Below are 15,491 nucleotides of genomic sequence, written 5' to 3' on the forward strand. Positions count from 1 at the left end.
AATCCCCAGTTTGGGGATCCCTGGGTGGCGCAGCGGTTTGGCGCCTGCCTTTGGCCCAGGGCGCGATCCTGGAGACCCGGGATCGATTCCCACGTCGGGCTCCCGGTGCATGGAGCCTGCTTCTCCCTCTGCCTGTGTCTCTGCCTCTCTCTCTCTCTGTGACTATCATAAATAAATAAAAATTAAAAAATAAATAAATAAAATCCCCAGTTTGGGGACGGCTGGGGGCTGAGCGGTTGAGCATCTGTCTTTAGCTCAAGGCATGATCCTGGAGACCCGGGATTGAGTCCTGCATTGGGCTCCCTGCATGGAGCCTGCTTCTCCCTCTGCCTGTGTCTCTGCCTCTCTCTCTCTGTCTCTCATGAATAAATAAATAAAATCTTTAAAAATAAATAAATAAATAAAATAAAATCCACAGTTTGGGGGCACCTGGGTGGCTCAGTCAGTTAAGCATCTTCCTTCAGCTCAGGTCATGGTCCCAAGGTCCTGGGATCAAGCCCCACATTGGGTTCCTGGCTCAGAAGGGAGTCTGCTTCTCCCTCTCTCTCCTGCTCGTGTTCTCTCTCCCTCTCTCTTAGATAAATAAAATCTTTAAAAAAATAAAAAATAAATATAATAAAATCCCTATTTCAACATCACATTTCAAAACCCTAATGGAGAAGGTACACACTGTCCAAGTTCTAGGACCACAGAATAGAAGTCATTTGGAGTCTGTAATATCCAGTTACCCAGATACCAGTTACAGCAATAGAACCTACTGTCACACACCAGGTATTTCTGACAGGATTTTTCCTGTTTCCTTACCAAGTCCTTAAAGGACTCCAACAGAGGCAGCCCCATCTTGCATCCAAGTATAAAAACAGGGGCAACCTTTACAGTAAACATGAATTTATCACACAGTAAATATAGTTATCACCACTTCACTCCCAGATTTTCAAGGGTCTGAACATATATAAATATTTAGTGTATATATACTAAGTGTATATATGCATATACACACACTTGTTCGTTTTTTGTTTTGTTTTGTTTTGTTTTTAAAGAAAAAACCCAAACTGCCTGAAGAACAAAGCCAGAGATTTGACTTTGGTGACTGGTCCACCTATTTAAATAATGTTAACTCTTAGTTTTTCAGATGTGCACATATTAATATCAAACTAAAGTGCGAGTCTATACAGTACTAATAAAAACATATAGCTAGCATATCAAATACCAAAAGCAGCATGTATTTCAGAGGGGAACTTGGCCCACCAGCGGGATCCATGGCCCTGCATCCCTCCACACACATGGCTTACTCCCACAGCTCTCTGCAAGAATTGGTCTTCTAAAGGATTCATGAATTAAAAGATTCAGAAATTACTAGACTCTGGTATTTAAATCTGTCACAAAGTATAAGAAATCTCACTTCACCAATATCTGCATTTTTTAAAGTTCAGAAATAAGCAAGTATTTTGAGAAAAGGCATCACTATCCTATATATACAAATTATTTGGGTCTCAACATTATTTTAACATTCTCTAAGGTTACCACGTGTAGGTCCTCAGAACAGAGTGACTATAGAGTTGGTGTCTAAACTGGACTACTTCTGGGTGCCTGGGCAGCTCAGTCAGTGAAGCACCTGCCTTCACTCAGGTCGTGACCCCAGGGTCCTGAGGTCAAGTCCTGCATCAGGCTCCCTGCTCAGCAGGGAGCCTGCTTCTCCCTCTGCCTGTGTCTCTGCCTCTCCCTCTGTATCTCATGAACAAATAAATAAAATCTTAGGGATCCCTGGGTGGCTCAGCGGTAGAGCGTCTGCCTTTGGCCCAGGGCGTGATCCTAGAGTCCCGGGATCGAGTCCTACATCAGGCTCCCTGTATGGAGTCTGCCTCTCTCTCTGCCTATGTCTCTGCCTCTCTCTCTCTGTCTCTCATGAATAAATAAAAATAAAGTCTTTTAAATAAATAAATAAATAAATAAATAAATAAATAAATAAAATCTTAAAAAAAAAAAGAATAGAGGTCCTGAGAAATGAACAACACATTATACACCGTAAATTTACAAAATGTTGTATGTTAATTATATCTTGATAAAGCTTGGCGGTGGAGGAGGGGATAGAAAATAGATAAGATAAAATGAATTTTTGCCAGGAATGAGGTGGCCTGGATCTACAGCATGTGTAAGGGCCCCCCATCACTTCCACGGCTACCCTAGAAATGCACACATGTAAGCAGGCAAGGGCCTGATCTGTGTCTAAATAAAATCGCCGGAAGTAGTCTTGGCAAGACCACCTCTAAAAATAACTTTTCCCCAAGAACCCTTTAAATGTCTGCTCTCTCCTTCCTCTGGCTGTACTCTGGGGGTGGTAGAGGAAATGAAGATGTATCAAGTTCAGCATCCTCAGACATTTTTCCCAACTCCTGTCTCAAACCCAAGCTCACCATCCAAAGCAGTGAAAACAATGATCAGAGGAACTGAGAGAGAACTAGACCAATAACCCTGAAAGAATTTATAGGGTCACTTCATCAGATCAGTCTGCAGCAGAAGAGAGCTGCTCCTTACCCATGGCATGTACCCTATCAGTACATGGGCTGACTTTACACATGGGCACTAACATAGCAGTGAACCATTTGCAATCATAGGGTGTTAAACGGCTTTTGCTTCTGCCCAAAGTGCTTTGCACAATTCCATCCTCTTCTCGTAGACTGCCTGAAATCTACCTTGAGGGTCCTTCCTGGAAGGAGACAACAAGGTTATTGTCTTAGAAAGATCACCTTTAAAATAAGGGTGATCTCTAGAAAGGCAGGTTTTGGGAATATAATAGTAAGAGTCTGAGAAATCATTAGGAGAATTGGTGGATGAGGGGAGGTGCACAAGCACAGCAGAGGATGGAGGAGGCCCAGATGGCCAGAGGGGTAGCAGGAAGCGTAGGGTTTGGGGTGAAAAGAGAGGAACTCCAAGAGGGGATGGTGACAATTGGCCTCCTTTGAAGTTCTGCTTCATGCTGATTTATTTCAAAATTTTGTTTAGGGAATAAAACACTTGGTGAACATAAAAACTTTTTCTTCTTAGACGTGGACATCCCTGGTAGCCATTTCACCACATATGCACATATCCAAACACTTGAAATATATACAATTTTTTGTCAATTATACCTCCACAAAGCTGGGGTGTGGGGAGAAGTATGGAACACCCCCTATGCATGAAACTTGGACTTTCCATGGCCAGCTGCATTCAAAAGGATTCACTCTAATCTGTATTTTCTCTGCTTTGGTGTATGTTTAAAACTTTCTGTTATAGGAAGTTACAGAAAAGGAAAGTGGAATTTTTTTTTTTTAATATAAGGTAAAAGGAGCCCTTGGTACTGCCAGTTCACAGTGTGTAGGCTGAATCTCTGTGGAGCCCAGATCTCAGGGAGCATTCTTGTCCACTAAGACATCACGCCTGCAGGACAATAACTGATCTGTACTCTTGCCTCTTGGAGTCCCATCTGCTGGTTCCAACAGGGAGTTGACTCAAGTACTTAGGCATCCTGAACTGTGGCTTCTTTTGGAACTGAGTCAGCCAGACCAGCATACCAAAGGTATGCCCCTAATGGCATGTCCTACTAAACTCCATTTAGAGGTTTAGTTAGCTTTCCCTGTGGTCTCTCTTCTCCTCCTTTGGCATTTCTGCTGAACACACCAACTGCTATGATCTGACCTAGAGAAAAACCTGTGCATGACAGTATTCCCCATGCCTCAACATTTAGTTCTCTCATTTTATCAGATGCCCCCAATTGTTCCCATTTAGGAATAAAAAATTCACAGACCCATACTATTCCACAGAGGCGGTTGGTTAGGGATAAGCGAGAAATTAGAAATACCGACTCCCACACTTCTGCTCTGAGGTGTAGATCCTAAGTATGAGTAGAAAGCAACAACAACAACAACAACAAAACCCAGAAAATGTTTAGTAGTTAACAGCACAGCCTTCAGAGTAAAGCAGCCCAGCTCCAAAATTCAGCTTTGCCACTTACAGACCAGAGGATGCAATAACATCTTTAGTATCTCCACATTTTATAAAGCTCCCATTGAGAAACAGGGTCATGCCTTTGTAATTTAGATTTCTGTGTGCGTGGGTTCCAGCTATACTTCCTCACCCTCAACAAACCTTCGACAAGTTACTTAACTTCCCTCACTAAAAAAGGAGAATAATAATACTCTGCCCTCAAGATTGTTGTGAAGTTTGAGTGATATAGTATCTATGGTTAAAACAGTAATTCTCAATAAACAGCTGCTCTGCCCCTTTACAGTGAATAGTCTGCGATGCTAAGAATAATATGCCAAACCTCTTCTTCCTCCTTTCCTTAATCCACTACCAAAAATTCATATATTAAAATATCACTTTTATATTGTTGAAATTCTTTTTGTTCTAGTGTTATACTGAAAAAAAAATGTTAAGCATCTATTTCAAAATTTAACAAAAGAGATCGAAGTATGCAATAAAATAATCAGCCACCTCCTATTTCATAAAATTCCAACAATAGAAATTATACAGTTTGCAAAATGTAAAATGCATAGTTTGCATTTCTCTAATGTCTCTCTGCCCACATCCCAGTTCAATCTAACTCTCACCCCTGCCTCCCCTCAAAAATGTGTTTGTCTTAAAATAGAAAAATATTATCCTCTGTGGGTAATCTCTAAACTGATTATAACTCTGTATGTGTCTTCTATCATTTTCATGACAGATCCTCTCCAACACCGAAAATACCAGTATATTTTTTTAAAGATTTTTAAATTTATTCATGAGAGAAAGGAGGGTGGGCAGAGATATAGGCAGAGGGAGAAGCAGGCTCCATGCAGGAAGCCTGACATGGGACTCAATCCCAGGATGCCGGGATCATACCCTGAGCCAAAGGCAGATGCTCAACCACTGAGCCACCCAGGTGTCCCTCAATAATATTTTCTAAAAAGCTTAAAACAAAACATCTGAAGGAGGGCAATAATTCATTTCATTCCCTTAATCATATAAAATGATAAAAGAGAAAAAAGGAAACCTATCTTGGGGTTAAATTCTACATTTAGGAGGCACATGCGTGGCTCAGCGGTTGAGCATCTGCCTTCAGCTCAGGGCGTGATCCCGGACTCCCAGGGCTGAGTGCCACATCAGGCTCCCTGTGTAGAGCCTGCTTCTCCCTCTGCCTGTGTCTCTGCCTCTCCCTGTGTCTCTCATGAATAAATAAATAAAATTTTTTAAAAATTTACATTTAGCATAAGATGAAACACATTCTACTGTTTTCAGTAATCCTTACAAATTTTCAATACAGTCTCCCTTAAGAAAGCCTATCATACTGAAATACTGCAGAAGGGTTTTATGCTCTAGACCTGAGCACACCACCACAAATAATTTCTCATAGTTTTTTATTTCCTTTGAAAGCACACCTTATCTCATTGGCTAAAAGATATCCCATCCCACGGTGCCAAATCCCTGGGTTTCTCTTCCAGCAGCTAAACCAATTCATATGCCAGATTCAGACTGGCAAAGCTCCAATGGAATACCAAGGTGAGATTTCTCCCGGAAGAAAATTAAAGACATCTCCACAGTTCAAGTGGTTCCAAGCTGTCTGATGTATGCACATCCACGTGCAGGTAATGTCACTGCTTCCTGTGGAAGTCCTCTCAGACCTCCTTCCACATTCCCCTCCCCACAGTTTCAACCATCACCTACGAGCAAATAGCTTCTATGCCTGAACCTCCAAGCTTGATCTTTCTCCTTGATATTTCTGTTGGATGTCAAGCTCTCAATCCAAACCTCACATTTTTAACTATTACAAAATCCAACAATTCCCTTATGAACACCAAAGGCATTAGAGATAAGGCTAGAAATGTTTAGAATTCAGTTTTATGGTTTGGCTATTGCATGGTATTGGTCATGGATCTCAAATACATTGGAACCTAGTGGTAATATAGTTTTATTGAGTTGAAAGTAAGTAACTGCAATTTTTGGAAGTCAAAATGCTTTCAAATGGTTCAACCTAATATAAAATTCCTCAAAATTCTTAATAAAAATCAATGACATTACCTAACTTCAAAATAACTATTATTTCACATCTTATTTGACTATCGTGAAATAACTTAAAGACTCCTTATGACTCTAATAGGTAGGATTACTTGATTGGCCAATTTCAATTATAATTGTCTATATAAGACTCGATCACAGTTTCATATTAAATACAGTTCTCATTTCCCCCAAACAACCTCATATTTACCTACTTGTCCATTTGGTCCCCACAATCACTAAAAAAGGAGAGTGTTTTCCAAGATTGCATGCCTTTTAATGTATAATGATTCCTAAGGCTTATAACTAACACCTTTATTTGCTAACAAAAATAAAGAAACAAAGCAAGACAATGCAAAATCATGATAACTACTTAGTCTTGGACTTGGCATTCAGACTTATTCCTTTTCAGGAACACACACACTCTTCCGAATCACCCATGTCTATTCTTTATTTTGTAATTCTGCTACTGTGAAGCACAGCATGTTTTCAAAAAAAAAAATTTTTTTTTGTTTTACGATAGTTTGTACATAAAACCCACGCGTTTAAATTTATACTTATCTGAATCTAAATGTAATTTTCTTTATTAAGTGGGTAAATATTTTCAATCTGGAGAAAAAAAGGTCATTTCAAATCAAATTTAGGTGACCAGAAATTGTTCATTAATACAGTGACACATTCAATTTAAATAAATCTGAATGTATGACTTTTTAATTACAAAAATCTATAAATTCCATTTTTTTAAATTAACAGCTTGTCTTTGAAGGTTTAATCTTAGAATAAGAATTAAGTCAGATAACTGCATTCATTTTGAGGATCTGAGAAAAATGCTTTAAGAAAATCTTTTTTAAAACCACTACACAAGAAGCATGAATTAGAGGTGATACATATATAGCTCTAGGAATTAAAAAGATTGTAAAAAAAAGTTTCTTGATTATTACATTTAAAGTTTTTAATCATACTAAATGCTTTTCAGAAATAGGACTCATAATTTTCTCATTCTACAAATGAGTACTGAGTCTGAGCAGACTCAGTGGTGGCCCTAGGGAACCTGGGAAGAGCATCTGCTCATAGTCCTCAAGGAGGAGACCATGACAGCACCAGGTGACCCATGTTCTAGAAGGCTGGCCTCCTGGAGGAGGGGCCTGATTGAGGAAGAATCCCAGAATGGGCCAAGGAAGCAGGGGCTGGGTATAAGGCAAAAGAGTGACTCAAACACGGTGAGGGCCACTCTGTGAGGTTGGACCTTGAACCTGTGTGTGTGTGGTGGGGGATGGAATAGTAGAGTCTAGCTCAGACCTGGCCTCACAGACCACTGTAAGAGGATTGAACTCTCTCCTGAAGACAATGAAGAACCACAGAGGGACTTTAAGCAGGAAATACCATGACCAGGCTTGTGGTTCCATAAAGATCACTCCTGCCAGCATCATGGAGAAGAGCCTTTAGAGAAGCATGAGCTGTGGAAAGGTGACAAAGCAGGAGGCTCCCATCCCTAATCCACGCAGGAAAGACAGAAACTCTGAAGACGTGAAAGTACTTAATGGGAGGAAGGGGCAGGGTCCAAAGGACTTTAGCATGTGGGCTCCACCAGAGTTGGGAAAGGGAGGCACCAAGGATAACTCCCAGCATCCCACCTGGGTTCCAGGGAGGAAGATGTTTCCATTTACAAAGACAGCAAACCACATAAGAGGAGCATTCTGGAAATACTCTGCCTTTCCTTTGCCAGCCTAGCTGAATTGGGTGTCTCTGCTCTGCACTTTGCACTGAACTTTCTGTCTCCTAAACCAGGCTATAAGCTCCTTAGGGGGTCAACTCAATTCTCTATCCCTAGCCTCTGGCAGGATGGTAATAAAAGTCAAACAAACGAAAGAATGAGTGACCATTTAGATCTTGCTCTTCAGCAGGGTTGCAGATCAGAACACCTTCTGGTTTCTGACATGGAAAATTGTTTGCGGGGGGTGGGGGGCGGGGGGGAAGGTGGGCACACTGGCAAGCCTGCAGGTGCTCAGATAGGGGTTTGTATAAAAAAAGGTTCCTCAGGCTCCTTTAGAAAAACCAATTCCTTGCACTCAAGATTTTCCTGCCTTCGGAATTGGTCTAGCACAGCAGTTAGCAAACGTTCCCCTGATCTCTGCTTTCTGTTCTTTCTGGAAGAATTAGTACCGTTCCCAGGGAAACAGTGGTACAATTCTGACTGTCCTCCAACGTATTCCGTACCAACTCCTCTGCTCATCACGGCGGCTCCCCCACCCACTCCAGTCCTGCGCCTTTTCCGTAGGTGTCTCCCAGCTGCAGCAACTGACTGCAGGGCCTTCTGACAGCTTTCTGAAGCCGCGCTCATTAAGTTTCCCAGCTAAGAATTATATTCGTCCTCCCACACTCTTGGAGACGCTTCCTTTGGGGTTCAAGTTTCTTTGGTGGTGAACTTGGCTGAAGGGGCAGGGCACACGCCAGGACAGATCCCAGGGCCCTGGGGAGGGTCCGACGACAAAGAGTGACTTTTCCGCCTTTAGCGTGTGCATCTGTGATCATCCACAGCAAGCCAAGTGCTTCTTTAGAACCACAGTCCGTCCGGGGACAGAGGTTTCTTATAGGGCTCATAACAGATGCTGCCTTTCCACGCCGACCCACCAACATGCTTCTCTAGACATCAGAGTCCCCTTGGAACATCAGCCCTCCCTTCAAGCGCCGGCCACAGGGACTACCACCCTCCCCTCCGCCCTGCACTGGATGACGAATCCTGTGAACAGGCAGCTTTCTATCTCCTGGGAGGTAAACAGACTCTGCTCATCAGTTTGCTTGTTTCTTGTCAATATAACCGTCTTGAGTTTCTAGCCCAGGAGCTCTCAGGGTGGGATCATGTCTGCTTAACTGGATTTATACACAGCCCGCCGTGGAATAGCACGGGGCCATTTAATACTTGCATAATCCCTCCTGACCACTCTCAAATTGATGCCTTCCTCACCATTGCTCCCACCAGTCCCTGGCTCTGATCCTCACGCTCTACCCAGTGGGTCCTATCTCAGGCTTCTGCCTGCCATCTCCTGGTCTCATTCTGCTAATAGTCTGCTTCTTTAAGCACAGTACTCTGGAGCTCCAACACCTGCAGGGCTCCACCCTCACCCCGAGTCCTGGGTTCACTATACACTGGCCTGCTCTGTCTTCTCTATGAATTCCAGTCTGCAATGTGAGCTTCAGCCAAGCCTGTCTCCTCTTCACACTCCCTCAAGCACATCACAAGCAGCAGATACATCCAAGAATATGGACCCAAGCGTCCTAGCCTGGCCACCTTGGCTACTTTCTCCTTTTAGACTCTCACTCTCTGAGCTTGTCCCCTCAGTCTTTTGTCAGAGGGTGGTGAGGGGGACCTGGGAAATAAGGGGGATTTGCTTTCATAGTGCTAAAGGGTGATGCAAACACTTACTATGATGACATCACACTTATCATCATCCCTCCCCCCCAAAAAAATAGCACAACAGCTCTTCACTCTATTTTTCCAGCCAGGAATACGATTTTCATTTCTTCTCTCCACTAGGCTAATGTTTAGTTACTACTCAAATTAAGGTCTGGCCCAAGTCCTACTAGCCTACAAAGCTACTTCCTCACTGTTCTCACTCATGATGGCTTTCCTGATTTGACCTCCTATAACTTTTGTTCTTTACACAACTAGCACCTGGCACTAAGTGTGCAAGTGTATAAACCTTCTCTTTAAAAGTACATCAAATGATAGGAAGTTAGTGTTTAATAGACACAGAGTTTCAGTTTGGGGCAATGGGAAAGTTCAGAAGGGTGGTGGTTAGGGTTGCATGATATTATGAATATATTAATGTCACTGAACTGTACACCTAACAATGGTTAAAAGGGTAAATTTTAGGTTATATATATTTTACCACACACACAAAACACCATAGCAAAGTCACTAAGGAACAAGTCTGTGCGTCATCATCCCTCAGCAGTCCCAGCATAGCTCTCTACTGACGGTTACACCAGTTAATAAAAATATTTGCTGCTTAAGGATAATAGCATCTGAACATCTGCAGTGTATGGAACCCCTTCAACATGCACTAGTTTAACCATTTGATCATGAAAAATGCGGTGAGGTAAGAAAGGGATCATTTATCTTTATTTTCTAGATAAATGGGGACTTGAAGGTTTAGTGACTTGATTATGGTCAGAGAGTACAAAGGGAGCGCAGAGATTCATCCGGGTTTCATGAATCTGAGAAAGTTCACATGCTTTTTGGTAACCATTCACCTTGTTGAAACACATCGTGCCTTTTCTCCTGCGGAAAAATTCATGCAAAGGCAGATTTCATCGTGCAGGGGTGAAGCCTTCACCTGCCACCCCTTCATTAGCAGCTGCTCTCCACAGAACATTGTGGGGGGGCGGGGCAGTTCTCAGGTCCCAGGGCTCTCTATTTAATCTTGACTCTGTGGGCAGCTGCTTCCACATGTGTCCTACCATGCTGCCTGATCCGACACGGCGACATTTTAGCCTGGATGCCAGGACGAACAGAAGGTATTCTGAGGTGAACGGCTAATCGGTTCATCTAAATTACTAATGTGCAGAAGAGTCTGAAATTCTCTAGGAATGATTAAAACCAGTAAGAACTCTGAATGTGGAATAAAAGAACCACTCTCTTATTCTCCCAACAACTGGTTAAAAAAATTTTTTGAAGTTGATCGATCATGTAGCCATATGCAAATTAAGGGCGTAAGGAACCTTTAGGTCTCAAAACAGAGTCATTTCCTTAAAAGGCCTGTGCTAGTCTCCCAGAGGGGTGAAGGACAGCAACCCGTGCTTAGAGATAGCACACATATTCAACATTGCTGTTCTGACAAGTCACCTCCTGATTAGGATTCACAGTTGAACTGAAGTTTGAACGTGTTCCTCAGTTCCAAGGGGAGCTTGCTTCTAAATACCAAAGCTCTAGAAGTTTCAAAAGTCCACTGAAGACAGCCTAATTTACATGAATATCAATGCCCCACCCCTGGCTACTAAACACCCCTGAAAGAGAAGGGCAGCACTTGGAAATGCCTGTACATACTGAGGCTAAATTCAGTGTCTTCTGAATTGCCTCCTTTTGGAAAAGAGCACTGAGCTTCCTTAAAAAATTGAAAATGGAATTACCGCATGATCCAGAAATTTCATTTCTGAGTATAAAGAAAACAAAACAAAACAAAACAAAACAACCTGAAAAGCAGGGTCATGAAAAGATATTTACACCAATGTTATTCACAATAGACAAAAAGCAGCCCACGTGTGTTCATCTGTGGATAAACAGATAAACAAAATGTGGTATATACATCCAGCGGAATATCATTCAGCCTTAGAACAGAAGGAAATTCTGACCCATGCTATAACGTGAATGGACCTTGAAAACATTATGTCAAGTGAAATGAGCCAGACATAAAAGGACAAATACTGTAGGATTCCACTTATATGAGGCCTTAGAGGAGTCAAATTCATGGAGACTTTCTAGAAAGTAGCATGGTGGTTGCCAGAGGCTCGGGAGAGGAGAGAATGTAAAGTTACCATTTAATGGGAATACAGAGTTTAGTTTTACAAAATGAAAAGAGTTCAGGAGATTGGTTGCATAATGCAGCAGTGTGAATGTACTTAACCCTAATGAACTGCACACTTAAAAATGGTTAAGACGGTAAATTTCATGTTCTACCTATTTTACCAAAACTAAAAAAAAAAAAAAAAAATCATCATCATCAAAAGAAAAGCACTATACTTTCTCTAAGTCCTTCTGTAGCAAGGAATTCCACACCCGAGAGTAAGGATTACCAGGGCCCAGGAGACTCTCTGAACTGTGGATATAATTAGGCACTGCATCCATTATAATGCTACAGACGTCATCATGTGTTACCAGCATCTGTTGACAGATCTCATACCCAGCATATCACTGAAATGGAGTGTGGAGAAGGTAGCCCACAATAGAAACAATGGTATTTTAGCCTTGTCCTGTTCCAACAGTTTGTCTCATAGGACATAAATAGAGACCACTGCTCTAGCTACACTGAGCTCATCGTTCAATATTATTTTATTCACCTGAGTAGGTTCTATATCAAAAGCAGAAGTAGAGTACCTTCTAGCTCTGTTCAGATTTGTGTCCAAGGGCAGTGGGTTCCCTCCCCACCACTCCCCCCGCCCCCCCAGCAACTACAACACTCAATGTACCTTAAGGGGAAAAAAATGAATTCTCACTTTAAACTTTGTAGTATTCTTTTGAATGGAGATTGGAAAGTATATCCATTTTTTCAATAATATATGTCAAGTGCTGTACAATTACAATAATATATTCACACAGGAATCCCCAACCTAAAAATTTACAATACCTACAATACCATTCTATCCAAAAATATTGTTAATACAATAAAAAATAAAATATGACGGGAGATATAGATCAATGTGGCTTTTGGAAATTGACATCAGCTCTATCCTGCTCTCATACCGTAAAACAAACAAAACAAAACAAAAAAAAACAAAACACCAAAAGAAACCACTGTGATCAGACTTATACTTCTAAAAATGATGGACTCCTAAAAATTGGATGGAGATTACCCATCCAATTTCTTGGCTTTTTTTATTGTTTCTTGTAAGAAAAAAGAGGCAACCTTTAAAACAAAGATTTAGGAGTTTAACAACCAACATGAAAAATGTATTAATCAAAACTGTGGGAAAATCTTTTAAAGAGAAATACTCATGTTAAAAATTAAAGTTACTTTTTAACTTCTTGCTGATAATGAGTCAGCTAGTCCAGATGACATATTAATAATTCTCAGGCCATGTGTTTTCCTTACAATGTCATTTAAAAAAACTGTAGAAGGTTTGAAATTTTATTTTCCTTTATAGACTCAATTCCTATTTATCACTTCCATTCTCTTGTTTCCAAGGTGGGGAAGGTGGAAGTTTTAGGAAACTAAGGTGGAGAGCAAAATGTCACCAAATTAGATAGTAATAGTAAATGGTATTTTACCAAAGAGAGATCTTGATATAAAAATAATGCTCAGTTATTTGATAATTATCCAAATAGGGAGAGATCCTTCCAGCTAACACTGTTCATTGGGACAAAAGTATGGGATGTGTGAGTTCCCGACCATCATACACTAATTCAGCATGCAATACGGTCCACACTCACTCACAGTGGCAGCTACACAGAGCACTCTCCATGTACACATATGGTCAACAGGTCATTCACTTAAAAGCAGGTCCTTAGATGGAAAATCTACTGTGCACCCCCTATAAATGGGGGGGGGGGTGTAAGGCACTTTGCTTTTGTCATGACACTGTCATAAAGTTGTCTGTGCTGGCATGCCTGACTCTGCCAGGCTCTGTGCCCAGTCAAACAGGAGGTGGGATTTAGCCTCCTGGTGAGCACTGCCTACTTGTTCTAGCCAAGGGGCCCAAGAAGAAACCTTGAAATAGCGGAATATTCCGTTGGGCTCCCGGAGGGCGCCGACCAAGAAGGGCAGGGCGCTTTCGGAGCTGGCTGACTCCCTGGTCCCTGTGTGCTTACCTCAATGAACCATAAGTAGAGTGTGAAACAGTTATTACTTTATGAGTGAATGTCTGAGTTCACGCAGCATCCCTCCCTTAGGAGCCCAGAACATTCAAGCAGTGACTTGGAATGGCTCTCTGGGCAATCCTGAGGGAGTTGGAAGGACACTGGGGTTCACCCGACCTCTTTCATTCGAGGAGAGACAGGACGGGGCGAACGAGCGAGCCAAGTACCCAAGGACGGCCGCTGCGGCCAAGGTCACGGCCTCAGGGGCTCAGGGCCCAGCGCAGACTCGCGGGGATGCGGCCTAAGGCGGGCTGGGGCGCCAGCACGGCGGGGGGCGCGGCGGGGGGCGCGGCGCCCCTCGGGGCTCTCAGGTCAGGTACGAGGGCGCAGGACGCCCGTCGTGGTCTCGGCCCCGCACGCGCCCCGAGCTGAGGGGCCCCGGGGCGCCAGCGCACGCGGGGCAGCGCGACCCCCGCGGGACCCGGACACACGGACACGCGGGCCGAGCCTGACCTTCCTCTGTTGCTTCTCCCAGGCCGGGTCGAGCAGCAGGTCGCGGTCCCACTCCTCCTCCTGGATCATGTACTCGTCATCGTCGTACACGTAGTTGTACTGCACGCCGGGCTCTATCTGGTTCATGGCGCTCGGGGGCCGGGGTCGCGGCGGGGCGCGCGGGGCTCGGACGGACGGGCGGGCGGGCGGACCGACGGACGGACGGACGGGCCGGCGGGGCGCGGGCGGCGGGGCGCGGGCGGCGGGCGGCGGGCGGCGGCGCGGGGCGACCTTCCGCGGCTGCTCTCGAGGCGGCTCGCCTAGACGCTGGCTCGCGGCGAAGCACCAGCTCCCGCGCCCGCCCGCCGCGCCGCTTAATACCCGCGCCGCCCGTCACGTGGCCCGGCCCGCCCCGCCCCGCCCCGCCCCGCCCCGCCCCCGCCGCTCCGGGCTCCGCGGGCCCGCGGGCGAGCTGGAGGGCCCCGGCCGGGGCGCGGGGCGCGGGGGTCCCCGCTCGTGCCGCTGCAGCAAACCTCCTTGGTCGCGAGCTGAGCCTGCTTGCACCAGCCCACGCCTCCCACTTACCCTTCTGGCTCGCGGTGGGATTGGCCTGCTGGCGCCTCGGTCCGGTAACTGGGGAGGTGGGGGGATGGGTGTACACCGGCCCGGGGAGAGCCGGGCGAGGACGCCCTGGGCCTGGATCCCCGACCACCTCCAGCGCATCCATATCCATTACCATTTCCATATACCATTTGCATCTTCACGTTTTCCACATATTTCCATAAATGTCATGCACCTACACCCCTGAAAAGTCAAGTTTAGAAGTTACAGGATCCCTTCTCCCCTCCCTCACCTGGGGAAATCAAGGCAAGAGCTCGGATCAACCATTTTAAAATGTCAGGAAGCGGGGATCCCTGGGTGGCTCAGCAGTTTAGCGCCTGCCTTCAGCCCAGGGCGTGATCCTGGGGTCCCTGGATCGAGTCCCACGTCGGGCTCCCTGCATGGAGCCTGTTTCTCCCTCTGCCTGTGTCTGCCTCTCTCTCTCTCTCTCTCTCGAATAAATAAATAAAATCTTTAAAATAAAATAAAATGTCAGGAAGCAAACCAAAGGCGGGAAGTATCAGCTCTCACCTGCCAGTCATAAATTTAAAAGAACTGACAATGGAGGACAAGCAGCCAGCTTCAGGTTACACTTCCATCTCACGGTGATACATTGCACAGAAGCATTTTCATCCCTGTGGTTCTGGTTAGCTACTCCCTGTCAGTTATGCCCGGAAGTCGAAGTCCTTTGAGACAAGTAGGTTGAAATTTTTTCATCACATATTTATTACGTACCCACTGTAATCCAGACTTTCTGAGGCACTAAGGATCTAGAGGCAAGGCACCTGCCTTCTGAAATTTAAGTCCAAATTGAATGAAAGTTGCCCATTGGTGCTACACAACTATTTGTGGTTCAAGAGCTTTCAATTTGTTA

At 44.3% G+C, this 15,491-nt stretch overlaps 1 protein-coding gene and 1 long non-coding RNA gene across 4 annotated transcripts in view; one reads left to right on the forward strand and one right to left on the reverse strand.

Moving 5' to 3' along the window:
* The window catches only part of ACTN2 (actinin alpha 2), a 66,581-nt gene extending 52,339 nt beyond the window's left edge, over nt 1-14,242 (reverse strand). Inside the window, exon 1 of one of the 2 annotated variants that reach the window (XM_077894389.1) lies at nt 14,039-14,242. In XM_077894389.1, the coding sequence (XP_077750515.1) occupies nt 14,039-14,164 (126 nt within the window). In that variant the 5' untranslated portion in view covers nt 14,165-14,242. The remainder of the gene's footprint in view (nt 1-14,038) is intronic. The other variant, XM_077894388.1, reaches the window with a different exon arrangement.
* The window catches only part of LOC144312076 (uncharacterized), a 69,845-nt gene continuing 62,548 nt past the window's right edge, over nt 8,195-15,491 (forward strand). The window contains exon 1 of one of the 2 annotated variants that reach the window (XR_013377522.1): nt 8,195-8,784. This is a non-coding gene — a long non-coding RNA (uncharacterized LOC144312076). The remainder of the gene's footprint in view (nt 8,785-15,491) is intronic. The other variant, XR_013377523.1, reaches the window with a different exon arrangement.

Source organism: Canis aureus, chromosome 4 (genome assembly GCF_053574225.1).
Source record: "Canis aureus isolate CA01 chromosome 4, VMU_Caureus_v.1.0, whole genome shotgun sequence".
Classification (NCBI taxonomy): domain Eukaryota; kingdom Metazoa; phylum Chordata; class Mammalia; order Carnivora; family Canidae; genus Canis; species Canis aureus.